At 38.7% G+C, this 15772-nt stretch overlaps 1 protein-coding gene across 3 annotated transcripts in view; it reads left to right on the top strand.

Annotated features, from left to right (window-relative positions):
• The window catches only part of AATF (apoptosis antagonizing transcription factor), a gene marked incomplete at its 5' end in the record, with an annotated part of 104600 nt that overhangs the window by 66091 nt on the left and 22737 nt on the right, over positions 1 to 15772 (top strand). For 2 of the 3 annotated variants that reach the window (XM_079725398.1, XM_079725396.1), the window contains 3 exons: positions 3760 to 3827; positions 6044 to 6124; positions 13824 to 13895. In XM_079725398.1, the coding sequence (XP_079581524.1) occupies positions 3760 to 3827; positions 6044 to 6124; positions 13824 to 13895 (221 nt within the window). The remainder of the gene's footprint in view (positions 1 to 3759; positions 3828 to 6043; positions 6125 to 13823; positions 13896 to 15772) is intronic. The other variant, XM_079725397.1, reaches the window with a different exon arrangement.

The following is a 15772-nucleotide window of genomic DNA, read 5'->3' as shown; positions in this document are numbered from 1 at the left end:
GGTGGGGGAAGGAGACAGAAGGTCCTAGAGGTGAGCATCGAGCCTTTCCCTTATGCCCCATCTCAGCCTTCCGTGCCTCATATCTCTCAGTTTGGAGCGTTTGTGGCTCCGTTCTTCCAGAGAGTAAAGCGTCTCCTCTCCCTGTGGGGTGGTCGCTTGGCTGTGCGGGATAATGGAGAAGGTCCAGTGGTTCTGTCCCCTCCCCCATCTTTCAGGGTAAGTGCCCTCCAAGAGCTCATCTCGCAGGGATTCTGTGGGCCTCATTAGCTCCTCCCTCACCTTTATTCCCCCTGGACATTTGGGTGATAACTTCCTTTTACTTCTTCATCTCCTGACTGTCTTTGAAAATTTTGTGGAAAGCTACTCTCATTAGCTCTCCCTTTTCTCTTCTTCCTTGCGGGTTAATACATTTATTTTTTCCCCTCTACTGTCTTTTAGAGGAGTTGAGAAGGGAGAAGAGATAGACTAATGTGTTCAAACTGCCATTTTTAACTGATTCTGGCATGCATTTTTCCAGGCAAAGTATTATAAATGTTGATTCGATTCTGAATAGTACTATCGGTGCCATTCCTCACATATGTTGTTATGGGTTAAATAGGTTTTTGTGGGCTGACCTGGAAACCCAACTACATCTATGATTTTCCCCTAGAACTAGAGAAACAATCAAGCCTTTCTGAATTGACTCTCTGGAGGAATTATAACAGACTGGAACAAAAATATTTCATATATCTCTCCATTTTCCAAATCACATAGAAAATTAGGACTATTGTATCATTATTGTTGAAATAAAAAGCTCCAGTAACTAACAGAAACTGGAATTTTAATGGAAAAGTTTGGTCATAAAGTTAAGCTGTGAAAATTGAACTGAGAAGCAAAGCTAAGTTCTTCAGCAGTATCCCTAAAACTTCATTATTCGGCAGCTTTTTTTTTTTTTTTTTTTTTTTTTTTTTTTTTTTTTTTTTTTTTTGCGGTACGCGGGCCTCTCACTGCCGTGGCCTCCCCCGTTGCGAAGCACAGGCTCCGGACGCGCAGGCCCAGCGGCCATGGCTCACGGGCCCAGCCGTTCCGCGGCATGTGGGATCCTCCCGGACCGGGGCACGAACCCGTGTCCCCTGCATCGGCAGGCGGACTCTCAACCACTGCGCCACCAGGGAAGCCCTCGGCAGCTTTTTTGAAAGCATTTTTCCTGATCAAATTTAAGCCCAGTGATAGTGAGAGCTGTGGGAAATAGCAATAGCCACGAGAAGCATTTGTTTACTTATTTTCTTGCTACTTTCTTATTCTTGCCTTGCACACAACAGGGTCTTCTGAAACATTGGACTGAATAAACTAGACTCAGCCAGTTAGACCAATAAAACTCTCTTCCTAACCATGAATCACTTGGGTAGTGAAAATGCAACCCAGAATATGTAAAGTACACAGGATGCTTGAGAGTAAATGCTGCACCAGCTTGGTGTTGGAACTGCAGAGACCACTGCGAGTGTAACAGACCCACTGCGGTCATGGGGCTCCCGTTTCCAGCCTCCCACGTTGTGCTGGGGCAGCTTTCCCTGAGCGCTCCTTCCTAGTGGCCGTGATGGCCCCCGTCTCAAGGGATCAGAGACTATTAGGAAAACCAGGAATCGTGGCTGTTATCTCTTATGTGGCTGGAACAAGGGAAGGGCAATGAGATGTAGTGATTCCATTATTTTCCTTCTTTTTTATTTTGTTTTCTCTTCTTTTTCTTTTTCTTTTTTATTAAAAGAAAAACATTATTTTTGTTAACCTCTCCCCCCGCACCCCCCGCCTCCCCTAACCTTGCTTTTGACATCATGTTGACTAGGAACCAGAGCCCGTTTTGGCTTAGCCTTAAGGGCAGCTGTTTACAGAGTAGCGGTGTTACATAGGATTCCTGTGTCGTGTGTCTGTGTAACACTGGATTTGGATCTTGTATTTAGCTGCCAGAAGTGACTGTGATGAAGTAGGGGAGATAAACTGATAGATTGGCTGCCAGAAAGATGTTGGGAGTCAATCAGATAAACAGGGCAGAGAAATAGCTTGCTGTTTTCTAGTGATAATAAACCAGAGGCCTCTGGTCCCCGCATTTTTAAACGTAATTGCCATCGTAGTAATAATGTAAGCAAATGAGAAAACATCACAGGAGGTTTTTTATTTGTGATTGAGATATCCTTTTCCCTTTTGCAATAAAGGTTCATCCTATATGGAAATGAATATTTTTACAAATTTGTTTTGCTTCTTCCAGTGCCTACTTACATAAACAAATGACAATTAGAGAGTGAACTACTTTCGCAGGAATTTATCCCTCCTTCCTCATCCTCCCACAGACTTTGGCTGTTTAACTTGATGAACTATCTATATTGCTCCCATGCCTTACCTACAAAATAATTACTTATTTTTGTGAAGAAACAAGTTTTAAAGTCAAACCTGTGTTATTGACAGGTGATAAGCAGGAAGGAGTTTATTTTAGTGTCTTCCCTTGGATTTCTCTCAGAAGTTTGTTTGTTTGTTTATTTATTTATTTATTTATGGCTGCGTTGGGTCTTCGTTGCTGCGCGCGGGCTTTCTCTAGTTGCGGCGAGCGCGGGCTACCCTTCATTGCGGTGCGCGGGCTTCTCATTGCGGTGGCTTCTCTTGCGGAGTGTGGGCTCTAGGCGCGTGGGCTTCAGTAGTTGTGGCACGAGGGCTCAGTAGTTGTGGCGCACAGGCTTAGCTGCTCTGCGGCATGTGGGATCTTCCCGGACCAGGGCTTGAACCCGTGTCCCCTGCATTGGCAGATGGATTCTTAACCACTGTGCCACCAGGGAAGTCCCTCTCAGAAGATTTTTGGAATTTTAATCTCTGTTGCTGTTTCCCTGCATATAGCCCTTGTGTAGGAGAGATGGTGTCTAGTTTTATTATTGTAATTTAAAATTCTCCTTCTTTAGTGTTTAACTTTTAAATCCATTGCTTCTTCTCACGTGGGACTTTAAGATCCAATGCAAGTTCTCCAGTCTGCGTGTAAGATACAGATTTAGGCTTTGATTGCATGCGGTGGGACACCCAGTATTAAGAGGAGAGTCGGAGAGTGATTTAGAGTTCCCATGGAGTTAGTTGTGGGGATGAGAGACTGGCTGTCTGTGCTGTGTTCCCAGTGTGCACATACGACTTTCTTTAGGCTCCTTCTTAAAGTTGTTGTGGCTGTGAATGTGTTGGTGTCATATACGGTTACATTATTTATTAGTAAGCATGCTAGGGTACCAGCTGTGGAAAGCAAGAGAGTGAAGTCCACACTTTTAGTTATATCTAATCAAGGCTTTTTGCCTAAGGAAGACCTTCCTGACTGCTGGAGGTTATAGGTCAGAAGTTAACCACGTACCGTTATCCTATTGGTGAGAAGCTGATGCATTTTCCTCTTTGCCACCCAGCCCTTCCCACCTGACCTTTTATAGATTCTCCACTGTTATCGATGAGGTGGACAAAACTAATCATAAAAACAATGAAGGGAATGTTGCATACTCATTGATCCATTTGAAATGAACTGCAGTACAATAAGTCTTTCAAATGGACTTTGTTCTCAGCTATTGCTTATAGCTCTTTTTAAAGATACATAAATATGAAAGGGTTAATGGGAATTCAGTCATGCTTCTGCCACTGAGTTGTCCCTTATTGATTGTAGTTTAGAGCTGTCACTATGCCATTCAGAATTCCTCCTGTGCCCTTTTAAAGTCAGTTGGTGCTGGGAGATGATAAATAAATCACTTGCTTTCCTTTTTCCCCTAGCTCCTTCGAGAACTCATAGAACGGAAGACCAGCTCCTTGGATCCCAATGATCAGGTGGCCATGGGAAGGTAATTTAGATATGGCTTTCTCTTCATGCAAGTAGCCTGTATAATAGTTTCTCCCTCTGAGTCTCCTTAATTCAGCCTCCAAGGTAACGATTGGCCCTATAATTATAAAAGTTGAGAGTTCCCTGGTGGCCTAGTGGTTAGGATTCCGGGCGTTCACTGCCGTGGCCCGGGTTCAGAGATCCCACATGTCATGCGGCACAGCCAAATAAAAAAAAAAAAAGTTAAGCAAGATAACAAGAGCTAGACAGACAAAGTGATGGAAATTGTTTACCCTACATTGCCTTAAGTGCAGTTTGAATAAGAGATTATAAAATGCCTATAGGTGTTTATTTTAGGGTTTATTTCACAAAGTCCTTCTTAATCTCTTTGCTCTCTGGTTTGGGCTGTGATTATATCTGTATCAATCTCTGACCAGTGGGTAAAAAGCATCCACCCAGATGCATGCTCTCAGCTGTCAGGACGTGGCACTGTGCACAACAAGTTCCTTGCTCTGGGAGAGTCTGCCCTAATTTAGACCTCCGCCCCTCCAGTGAAAGCTGTGGCACAATTAGAAATGGAACGTGGCGGCATTACCCAGATGTCAGGGTAGAATGGGAAGTAGTGAAGGAAGGCCCTTGTGTGTATGCTTCATCCTGTGGCTGGAAAATAAAAAGGACATTTAGAGTGCTACCTAATGAATAGTGTACATTTAAATGGCCATGAGCCATAATTTGCAAAAGCATGAAAGGAAACAAAAGCTGCAAGTGTCAGAATGGGATTCTAGGGCAGAGCAGCGTTTTGAGATCACAATGAAAAGTTTGTGTTGATGAAATAATTTTATGTGAGTAAAACGTATGAATTTTAGGGTAGGATGTTGATATTTTGTATGTCTCTGGAATGCTATAGAGAGCTGTTCACCATAAATTTAATGTGATAGAGCAAATTGCATTTAAGTGATGATTATATTGTACATTTATCTGACTTTACAATAAAATAGATTATGGTAATTAAGATTATATTAAGATTACAGTAATTGGATTTCCCTGGATTTTTTTTTTTTTTGATGTTAAATTTTCATTGTGTAAATCAGGTAAGATGAGTAGCTGCTGCTGTTTTTCCTTTTTTTCCCCCACATTTGTTCATATGAGCAATATATGAAGATTTTCTTAGCCCAGTATCTTTTATTTGAAAAATTAATTTCTTTTAATCTAAAACGACTGCAGACTACCAAATGTAAAATAGATAGCTGGTGGGAAGCGGCTGCATAGCACAGGGAGACGGTGCTTTGTGATCACCCAGAGGGGTGGGATAGGGAGGGTAGGAAGGAGACTCAAGAGGGAGGGGATATGGGGATATATGTATACGTATAGCTGATTCACTTTGTTATACAGTAGAAACTAACACACCATTGTAAAGCAATTATACTCCAATAAAGATGTTAAAAAAATAAAAGTAAAATAAAATGACTGCAGAATATATGAATCTTGTTTGGATCCTGATTCAAGCAAACTAACTGTAAAATTGAGACGACCTGGGAAATTTAGAGTGAATATTTGATAGTAAAGAATTATTGTCAGCTTTTTTTAGGTGTGACAGTGGTATTGAGATTATATTGGGGCTCTTGGTATTGAGATTATATTGCGGGAGAAAAAGCCCTTACCTTTGAACAACACATTCTGAAATATTATGGCTGAAATGAAAATTAAATAAATAAAATGACTGTAAAACTAGTATCAATAGTGGATAATTCTTAACACTTAGCAAAAAGTGGAAAGCACAAGAAAAAGCAGTTGGGCGTTAACAGCGGGAAAGTTAGATGTAAAGAATTCACGTGCTCAACCCAAACAGCAGCTGCAGTATTAGTCATAGAACAGGCCGAGCAGCTAAAACATTAAAAGCAAACCCAAGCATCTATACTCAGTTTGATGGGTTTTCCTGCAGACTGGTAGATTTAGTGCTTGTCACAGTAACTCCAAATACTAAGGAGCATTGTTAACCAAATTTGCTGTAGAATTTCCCAGCTGCCATTTGTTTTTGTTTTTGTTTTTGTTTCTTTAAGCCATTGCACAAATCCTCTTCCGTTGATTAGTCGCTTTGGCCCCAGACTGTCTTGAGGAAGTTGATGTAGGTTGATGATTTCTTTCTGCAGTGTTGTTAGTGAGAAAAATTCCCATTTGTCGATACATGTAACTATTTCCATTAGTGATGATGCATAACATCGCTTGTGAATTTCCTAGGCAGTGGCTTGCAATCCAGAAGTTACGAAGCAAAATCCACAAGAAAGTAGATAGGAAAGCCAGCAAAGGAAGGAAACTTCGGTGAGTTACTTTTTAGAAAAAATGTTCATCTTGTGTGTTGTTATCCTTATCTCTTCTCTTGCATGTTGGCTCTTACATCATTTTTCTATTTCTTTTGATGATTCTGTTTTTAAGGAGCAGAAAAATAACTAAAGCAATATTTGAGGCTTTTTTTGAGACTCCGTTTTTTTTTTTTTTTTTTACTCTGTAATGGAAAGATAGTTTCAGTTACTTCTTGTTCTACTGTTGTGAATGGATGGGTTAAATGATATTTGCATTTCCCTGAAAGAGAAATAATAAGGAAATAAGACAAGATCGTTGAAATTGCCTTAGTTTTAAAAAATGATTTCTTTAGAACAATATAAAAATTGTATTTTGGAGTCTTATTTAGACATAGAATTATATTGGTCCATTTTCCTGATGCCATACATGTACACAATATGCTAAAAAGGTAAAAATGAAGGATTCCAGAGAATGTTAACACTGTGCTTAAATGAGATGAGGAATATAATTTGTATGAGAACAGAGAGACATTTCTGAGTGTAGGAAAGCCCTCAACCCTGTGAACCCTTGAAGGAGTCTTAAAAGTATGGAGACAAAAGATGGGGCAAGAGTAGAAGTGACATTGCTATGCTTTCAGACTTAGATTCCTTGTAACTATTTTTGTATATTACATAATATCGCTCTCACAGGGCCTCAGTGTCAAAGAAACTACTTGTAATTCAGGTGCACACTGAAAAAAAAAAGTTAAACTCATTGTGTTAGGACAGTTTTAGGCAGATAGCTAATCCCACATCCTTATTAGAGCCTGCCTGTCATTAAATTCCCTTTAGACAAATGTGGATCTGTCTCATTTTTAAATATCTTCAGAGAAGCAGATTTCACTACTTCAATTAACCTGTTTTAGTATTTAACAAAACTCATCAGGAAATGCTTATTTTTCTTTAACTTTGCAGAAGTGCAAAGTAGCTTTTCATCATCTTGTGATTGAAAGTCACTTTCTTAAATCTCAGGTTAAATTGTTAGAATTTGTTTATGTTTTTTCATATGTTGAAGTTTCCAAGTCTTCATACTTCTCCAAGTTTGTTTTCAGTGTACTGGTTAAGAGCATGGTCTCAAGAGCCTGACTGCCTGAGTTTGAATCCCAGCTTTGACAGTCTGGGATATGACACTCTAGTAGTTACTCCGAACAAGACCCTTAAACTCTCTGTGCTAGTTTCTTCATCTGTAGAATGGGGATGATAATAGTACGAGACTTGTAGGGTTGCTGTGAGGTTTAAATGAGTAATTATATATACAGCTTTTAGAACAGTGCCAGGGACACAGCGAGCACTATATACGTGTCTGTTGCCATCAGTCCTATCATTATTATTGCTGTTATTATTCCAAGACTGGATCAGTCTCCTCCTGGAATGTTCATTTACTTACTCACTCACATGCCTCTTTTGTACCTGTCTCTTCTATACCCTTCCCCCACCCCGGAAGGATTTAAAGAAGAATGTTATTACTAGTACTTTGTAATTGACCAGGCTGATTAAGTACCTATTCTTTAATTTTGAGATTAGACTTTTCTCCAGTACTGTGCTTTTAAAATTATAGCTTTGAGAAAGACAAATACTCTGTGTTATCACTTGCGTGTGGAATCTAAAAAATGAAACAAACGAATGTACCTAACAAAACAGAAACAGGCTCACAGATACAGAGAACAAACCAGTGCTTACCAGTGGGGTGAGGGAAGGAGGGAGGGGCGAGATAAGGGTATGGGATTAAGAGACACAAACTACTGTGTATAAAATAAATAAGGAGCAAGCATATATTATACAGCACAGGGAATATAGCCATTATTTTATAATAACTTTAGATGGAGTATAATCTATAAAAATATTGAATCACTATGTTGTATACCTGAAACTAATAATATTATAGATCAACTGTACTTCTAATTAATTAATTTAATAGCTTTGTGAGGCTTTAAATTTTCTCTAGAGGGAGGAGCCCAGGATTTCAAATCAGGAGACTGGCTCTGTCTGGCTCTATGATTTTGGTTGCTCTTTATTCTCTGAGCCTCACTTTTCTCATTTAATAAGTGGAGATACTAATCCCTACTTTATAGATTTGGTTTGAGGATTAAAACAAGGTGAATATGTCTGGTACGTAGGAAGCATTCGAAAATGTTAGCTTCTTTGGTTTCTTATGTTTATCTGTTGACGTTGCTGTTGCAAATATATGCTCTTCAAAAGAACTGAGAGTGGCAAAAAGTGCCTTTTCTACATTATCATATTTTTATGAGTTTTAAAACTATTAGGGCAAGTAGCTATAATTGTGTGTCCCTTGAGGGCAAGTATTATACTGTTTTTTCAAGACAGTTCCAACCTTAACTGTCTACCGTAGTGCCTCGTAGACATGTTTTTGGATGATTATAACAGTAAAATTAACACGCTCGTCACGTAAGACTTTCTGTAAGATGCAGCATCCACACTTCACAGTGTGAAGTGAGCAGACTAGGAAGAGTTAGCCTAGGGAAAGGCCACAAAGAATAATGTTTGCCAAAACACAGACTTGAGAGTGTACACGTCCATTTTGGGAACTGCAGTTCATTTGTTTTGGCAGAGACTTAAACTGAGTATGGGGGAATGGCAGGAGATGAGGCTGTATGAATAAGTGAGTGCTAGATTGTGGGCAAGCTCAGAATTCGGACTTCATAGACTGTAGCAAGTCATTGAAAAATAAGGAAGCCTGAGCACCTGTCACAGATTGGAGGAGACTTAAAGAGACACCACAGTTAGGTGCAATGTGGGGTCCTAGGCTGGATCCTGGAAAAGAAAAAGGACACTAGGGAAAATTGGGTGAAGTTTGAATAAGGTCTATGGTTTAGTTAATAGTATTGTACCAATGTTAATTTCCTAATTTTGATAATTACACTATACTTGTGTAAGCTGTTAACATTAGAGGAAGCTAGGTGAGGATATACATGAGTTCTCTGCACTATTTTTGCAACTTTTCTATAAGCCTAAAATTACTGCCAAATAAGAAGTAAAAAGAAAAGTAATAAATAAGGTCATGTGCTTTGAATTGTTTTGCGGTTTTATCATCCGTATTCACCTGGCTCTCTTTGTGAACACGAATGTGCAGGATGTGGTCAGAATCAGAGTGATCTTGTTAGCAATAGCGACAACTAACATTTATAAAACTCTGTTGGGCACTGCAAAGCAATTTACATGCTGAGGTAGAAAAGGCATAGGCTCTGATGCTAAACTGTCCGGGTTTGAAATCTGACACTTCCACTTACTGGCCTTTAGACCTTGGGCAAGATACTTTACATCTTTGTGCTTCAGTTTTCTCATCTGTCAACCTAGCATGATGATAAAAGGCACATCTCATAGGATTGTTATGCAGATTGAATTAGCTAATTCATGTAAAGTAGTTCGGAAGGTAAGTAACTCACCCAGCGTTACAGAACTAGCAAGCACAAACTTGGATTTGAGCTAATTGGTCTGATTCCAGAGCCCATGCTTCTAACCTGTGGCTATTGAGTTATTTCTCTGGCCAGGACCTTTGCAGCCACCAAAATGATACCTTGGCTACATTAGAATTCTGCCATGATGGATTTAACAAGGGGCCCAGGCTAGATGAGAGTATCATAAATAACTTCCTTAAATTAGACCCCCAGAAGAGCTGGTAGGATGTCCCAACTGTCATCACTGGTACTAGATTCCACCAGTGAGCAAGCTTTGCTCTGTGTGATAGGGTTGGAGAGCGAAGAAATGTCCTAGCAAACATGAACATCACCTCGTGGAAACCTTACTTTAAATGGTAGCAGGTCAGTGGCATCATCCTGGTCAGACTGGGTGTGGCAATTTGCTAGTTGGATGCTAGAAAATAACTTATAAAAAAAAGAAATGTTTTGGTTTTGGGAAGTAATTATCATTATTGATTATCAGTCTTTTACTCAGCATTATCTGTAACTGGATTTGATCATGATTTAAGCAGAATTCATAACGTAAATGAATTAAGCTCTCGGGCCTTTAATAATGAGGTGTCATACTGTGTTTTGTGTTTGTCTATTCTTCAGCAACAAAATTATATTTATCTCTTCTTAGTATGGTTGGTAAAAGGTTTTAATACTAAAACATGCATCCATCCTCAGTAGCACTGAGATTAGGTAAAATGCATTGTATTAAGTACACATTACTAAATCTGATTACTTCTTAAAGCCTGTCTTTCATCATGCAGCTAATAGTTATTGAATATATTTTATTAAAGTGTAAAGGTATTCCACGGAGCAGTGCCATCCAATAAAAATACCTTTACATGTGTAATTTTAAATGTTCTAGTAGCCACAATTAAAAAAGGGAAAAAATGAAACAAGTGAACTTGATAATATATTTCACATAACCCAATATATAAAAAATATTATTTCAACAATTTATTGTTCTAAAAATTATTAGTGATATATTTTACATTTTTTTCATCTCAAGTTTTCAAAATCTGGAGCACATCTCAGTTTGGCACATTTCAGGTGCTCAGTAGCCACATGTGGCCAGTGACTCCCGGATTGGACAACACAACTATAAGGTATAGTTCATAGTCTTTGTCTAGACAGTAAATTAAACCTGTATTTGGACACAGCCAAGAATAGTTTTCATTTTTTCAGATGAACAGTGAAATTTGGCGAAGCCTAAAGACATTAAAATATATTTATTAATTGTACTTACACTTTATACTTAAATAAAAAGGTTATGTAAATAATTATATTCTTGTACATTAACATAACCTTTGGGAGGGCATTTAGCTTACTTTTTCAATTTTAAATATGCATACTTTTCGATTCACCAGCAAAGCAATTCCACATCTCAAAATTTATCCCATAGAAATGTGTGAACAAACATACAATAATTTATATATAAGAGTCTTCACTTTAGCTAAGTCAGAAAGAGAAAGACAAATACCATGTGATATCTCTTATATGTGGAATGTAAAATATGACACAAATGAACTTATCTACAAAACAGAAACATATGCACAGACATAGAGAACAGACTTGTGGTTGCCAAGTGGGGGGCAGTGGGGGAGGGGTGGGCTGGGGGTTTGGGATTAGCAGATGCAGACTAGTATATATAGAATGGATAAACAACAAGGTCCTACTGTATAGCACAGGAAATTATATTCAGTATCCTGCGATAAACCATACTGGAAAAGAATATGAAAAGGAATGTGTGTGTGTGTGTAACTGAATCACTTTGCTATGCAGCAGAAATTAACACAATTTTGTAAATCAACTATGTGTCAATAAAATGAATTTCTAAAAAAGTTTTAAAAAGTCTTCACTTTCGCACTGTTTAATATGGTTTTTAAAGGGGATAGGCTGTACAATGCCTATCAATAGGAGGTTTAATAAATTATGATATATTGACATGACAGAATATTCTGTAACTATGAAAAAGAATAGAATATGACAAAGTGGAAAAAAGCATAATGCAGAATATTAAGTATCTTACAGTCTCATTTTTATGTGAAAATATATAAAGTTTATATTTGTCTTATATACGGAGAATGCCACAGACAAACTTAACAATGATTAACAGTGATTTAATTAACAGTGATTATTCCTGGGGGATAGGACTACAGGGAACTTGTCAGCTCTCTATACATTTCCAAATTTGAAATTATATATTATTTCTTATAATTAGGAGATAGCGGACATTAAAAAAAAAGTATAGTGAACAGATATTTTGTTGCATCTTATAAAAAGTGAAGAATTGGAAGCAACATGAATGTTCAAATATATGAAAATATAGTTATGGTACTTCCATTCCTGGAATTTTGTATATAGCTTTGAGATACAATGCTAAGTGAAAACAAAGATATGAAATTATGTGTGTGTATGGATTACTATATAAAATGAACATAATTAACCAAAATATTAACAAAATAATAATATTAATAAATATTAATAACAGTTCTTCTCTAGGTGGAAGAACTATGTATGTATTTTTGTGTGTGCTCAGTTGGTTTGTTTTCCAAATTTTCTGTAATGAATTATGCTTTTTGTTTTACTCTTATAATGGGAAAAATCTCATCACTATTATTCTTTTAAATTCATTTGTTAAAAAAATGAATGAGGGCTTCCCTGGTGGTGCAGTGGTTGAGAGTCCTCCTGCCGATGCAGGGGACACGGGTTCGTGCCCCGGTCTGGGAGGATCCCACATGCCGCAGAGTGTCTGGGCCCGTGAGCCATGGCCGCTGGACCTGCGCGTCTGGATCCTGTGCTCTGCAGCGGGAGAGACCACAGCAGTGAGAGGCCCGCGTACAAAAAAAAAAAAAAGAAAAGAATGAAATTTGGGAGGCTTGGCTGTTGGTGGTGTAGTAGAGAATCAAATTCTTTGATGTGTGTAAAAATGTTTTTAAAACTGTAAAAAATTACACATGTGAAAATATTTATATCATATTTTTTTGTGGATAGTGTTTTGCCCAAGAACAAGTTTTTCTGGTTAGAATTTTATTGGGATGGGCTAAAAGTTCATTTGGGTTTTCCGTAACATGGAAAAACCCAAATGAACTTTTTGGCCAACCAATATCCTATGCATATTGTCCTTCAGCTTCTCCTTTTATAATGAACAGAAAGGGATGCCTTCTTTGAATTCTCTTTGGTGTAATTTCTTCTGTATAAAGTCAAATATTTGTTCAGCCCCCCTTCACCAGAGGATCTCAAAGCACTTTGTACAAAAATACCCCTTGTTTCTATTGGTGGGAGATGGAGGTGACATAACTTAAGTTTCTGTAACACCTTGACTGAAGACCTAGGGATCAGACTTGTCATGTACTCAGTTGCGCACGTCATTTAAAGATGGGCGAGGGGCTTCCCTGGTGGCTCAGTGGTTAGGAATCCGCCTGCCAATGCAGGGGACACGTGTTCGAGCCCTGCTCCGGGAAGATCCCACATGCCGCGGAGCAACTAAGCCCGAGTGCCACGACTACTGAGCCTGCGCTCTAGAGCCCGTGAGCCACAACTACTGAGCCCGTGTGCCGCAGCTACTGAAGCCCGCGCGCCTAGACCCCATGCTCCGCAACAAGAGAAGCCACCGCAGTGAGAAGCCTGCGCACCGCAGTGAAGAGTAGCCCCCGCTTGCCGCAACTAGAGAAAGCCCGCGCGCAGCAACGAAGATCCAGTGCAGCCAAAAAAAAAAAAAAGGCGAAACGAAAGACCCGGTGGAGCTAGTGAGTGAAGGTGATTCTAGAAGCCTTTTCTGACTCAGGGAGCTAGTGAGTGATGGTGGTGGTGAGGTGTTCCATTTGAATGGTATGCCACTACCTGTGCTACTGCCACTAGGTAGCTTTAATGACACTGAAAAATGATTAAGATGTGTGTAGAGGAGGGAAGATGAAGTAGTCATATCCTCATTGTCTTTGTCTGGAGTGATGTTTAAGGGCTAGTAGATTGCTCAAGGGCACGGGTGTATCTGCTCTTTTTTTGGGCTTTGGAGCTCTGTTGAACTACTGTCATTCACAATGTGCTTTTATCGCACTTTTCTCCTGTAGTTTTAAGGAAAAAGTGTTTTTATGGTCGTGAGTGGTTCGTGCCTATGAATTGTCCCCTGTTGCACTCTGGAGCCAGATATACCTGTGATCAGTTCTGGAGTTTGTTACCTGGTAGGGTGTATTTTCTTTTCTAGGTTAATAGTTACTAATGTTACTGCCTGTTTGTTTCCTACTTTATTAGGTTTCACATCCTTAGCAAGCTTCTGAGCTTCATGGCACCTATTGACCATACCACAATGAATGATGATGCCAGGTGAGTAATAGATTAATTATATGTCTCAAATGGCTTCATGACAGCCCGATATTGACCCGTTCTATAGCCTGTCGCCCTCTCCATTTCTTCTTATCAGTGAACCATTTGTCATTGGCATCATAGCAAGGGTCCTCGTCACATCTCTTCACTCCCATCATTACTGTAAGACCAAAACAAAATTTCCGTAAATCTCAGTGCTGCCTCTGGTGGGTTTTTTGTTTTTGCTGTTTTGTTTTGTTTTTAACTTTAGCCACCTGCCTAGGACGTCAGAGCTCTTCTCTAGACATATGGGTTAGGACAGCACACACACTTGCTTCATGTGTTTGGGGGTTTTATGCATATGTTCTCCTTTTAAAAATGGGTCTAGAGATTGCTCTAGAGATGTGCATTATGTTGTGTTTGTTCAGGCTGCTGTTGAGGTTTTTTTTATTTTGAGTATTTTTACAAAAGAAGTATGTGCTCATTTTACAAAGCTGAAACAAGATAGAAATGTGTACAGAAGAAAATGTATACGTGTACTCAGTTCGGAGATAAGCACTTTTTAGAGAATCATTCCTTCTGTATTTATTAGTTGGCATTCTACTACATCATAATATTTTTATAATATTATTTATCCATATTCCTTCTTGATTTATTTAGCATTTATTTATTCATTTATATCAGTATGGATTCATGCTCTCCTATTTTATTTTATTCAATTAATTATGATCCGTTACTGTCATTATTTATTTTGATTTAAAATTGTCTCAGGTTAATAGAAGCCTCTACAAGCTGGCTTGCATCTTTTTGAGATGTCCCCAGTTATTCCTTGAATGCTTCCTTACTTTCCACCACAGCAAGGTGTTCTAGGCTCATCTTATATTTTCTCTGCTCCAGCCCTGGAATCAGTCTTTCTCCAAGGAGTCCTCACTCTTTTTAGTGAATTGTGGTTTTTAGAACCTAAGGTCTGGGTGCTGGGGTGCTCATTGTTCTGGGTGTCTTTGTTCATAGGCTCTCTCAGCATATAGAGATAGGAAATGTGTGTATGTACACATACCCATACATAGGAGACAACCACTTTTGGTATCTCAGAATATTTCCTTTCAGTCTTTGAGTCCCCTTTTAGTATGTTCTTGTTTTTCTTTTTATATAATTAAAATTATATCCAACAATATAGAATTATATTCTGTATTGTGATTTTTTCTTTAAATATTTTGTATACTGTGACCATTTCATGTCATTAAAATTATTCAAAAATTTAAATGACTGTGTAATATTTTTATAATATTACCTATTTAGCCATTCACTAATTGTTGGAAATTTAAATTGTTTTTAATTATCATTGTTGTAATGCTGTGGTAGACATTTTAAAACATAAGTCTTCACCAAGTGAAATTATTGGTCATAACATAGGCACATGTGGGTTTTGCCAGCTTTATCCCTCAAGCTACATTCAACGTTTTTATTTGAAAGTATTTAGTTTGCTAATAAACCCCATCAGATTTCCCCCCTTGCTTGAAAAGTAGTAGATGTGCAAGTTTAGTTGAACACAATGATTATCAATTTTTTGTTTGCATTTTTTCAGTGCTTTGAGTACAAAATAGCTTACTGGTGGCGCTGAGTCCATTTATATGCACATCTTTGTAACTTCCTATGCTCTCCTGTGCTTTGCAAATGAATGCCTTTGTCTGGCTGGGTTTTGTTTGTTTGTTTTTCCATTTATTTCTGGGTCTGATCTGTTTTTAAAAATAATAGAGTGAGGGACTTCCCTGGTGGTGCAGTGGTTAAGAATCCGCCTGCCCATGCAGGGGACACAGGTTCGAGCCCTGGTCCAGGAAGATCCTACATGCCACAGAGCAACTAAGCCCATGCACCACAGCTACTGAGCCTGTGCTCTA

Source organism: Hyperoodon ampullatus, assembly GCF_949752795.1.
Source record: "Hyperoodon ampullatus genome assembly, chromosome: 19".
Lineage (NCBI taxonomy): Eukaryota > Metazoa > Chordata > Mammalia > Artiodactyla > Ziphiidae > Hyperoodon > Hyperoodon ampullatus.
Note: the sequence above shows the minus strand (reverse complement) of the source record. Positions and strands in the feature narration are given on the sequence as shown.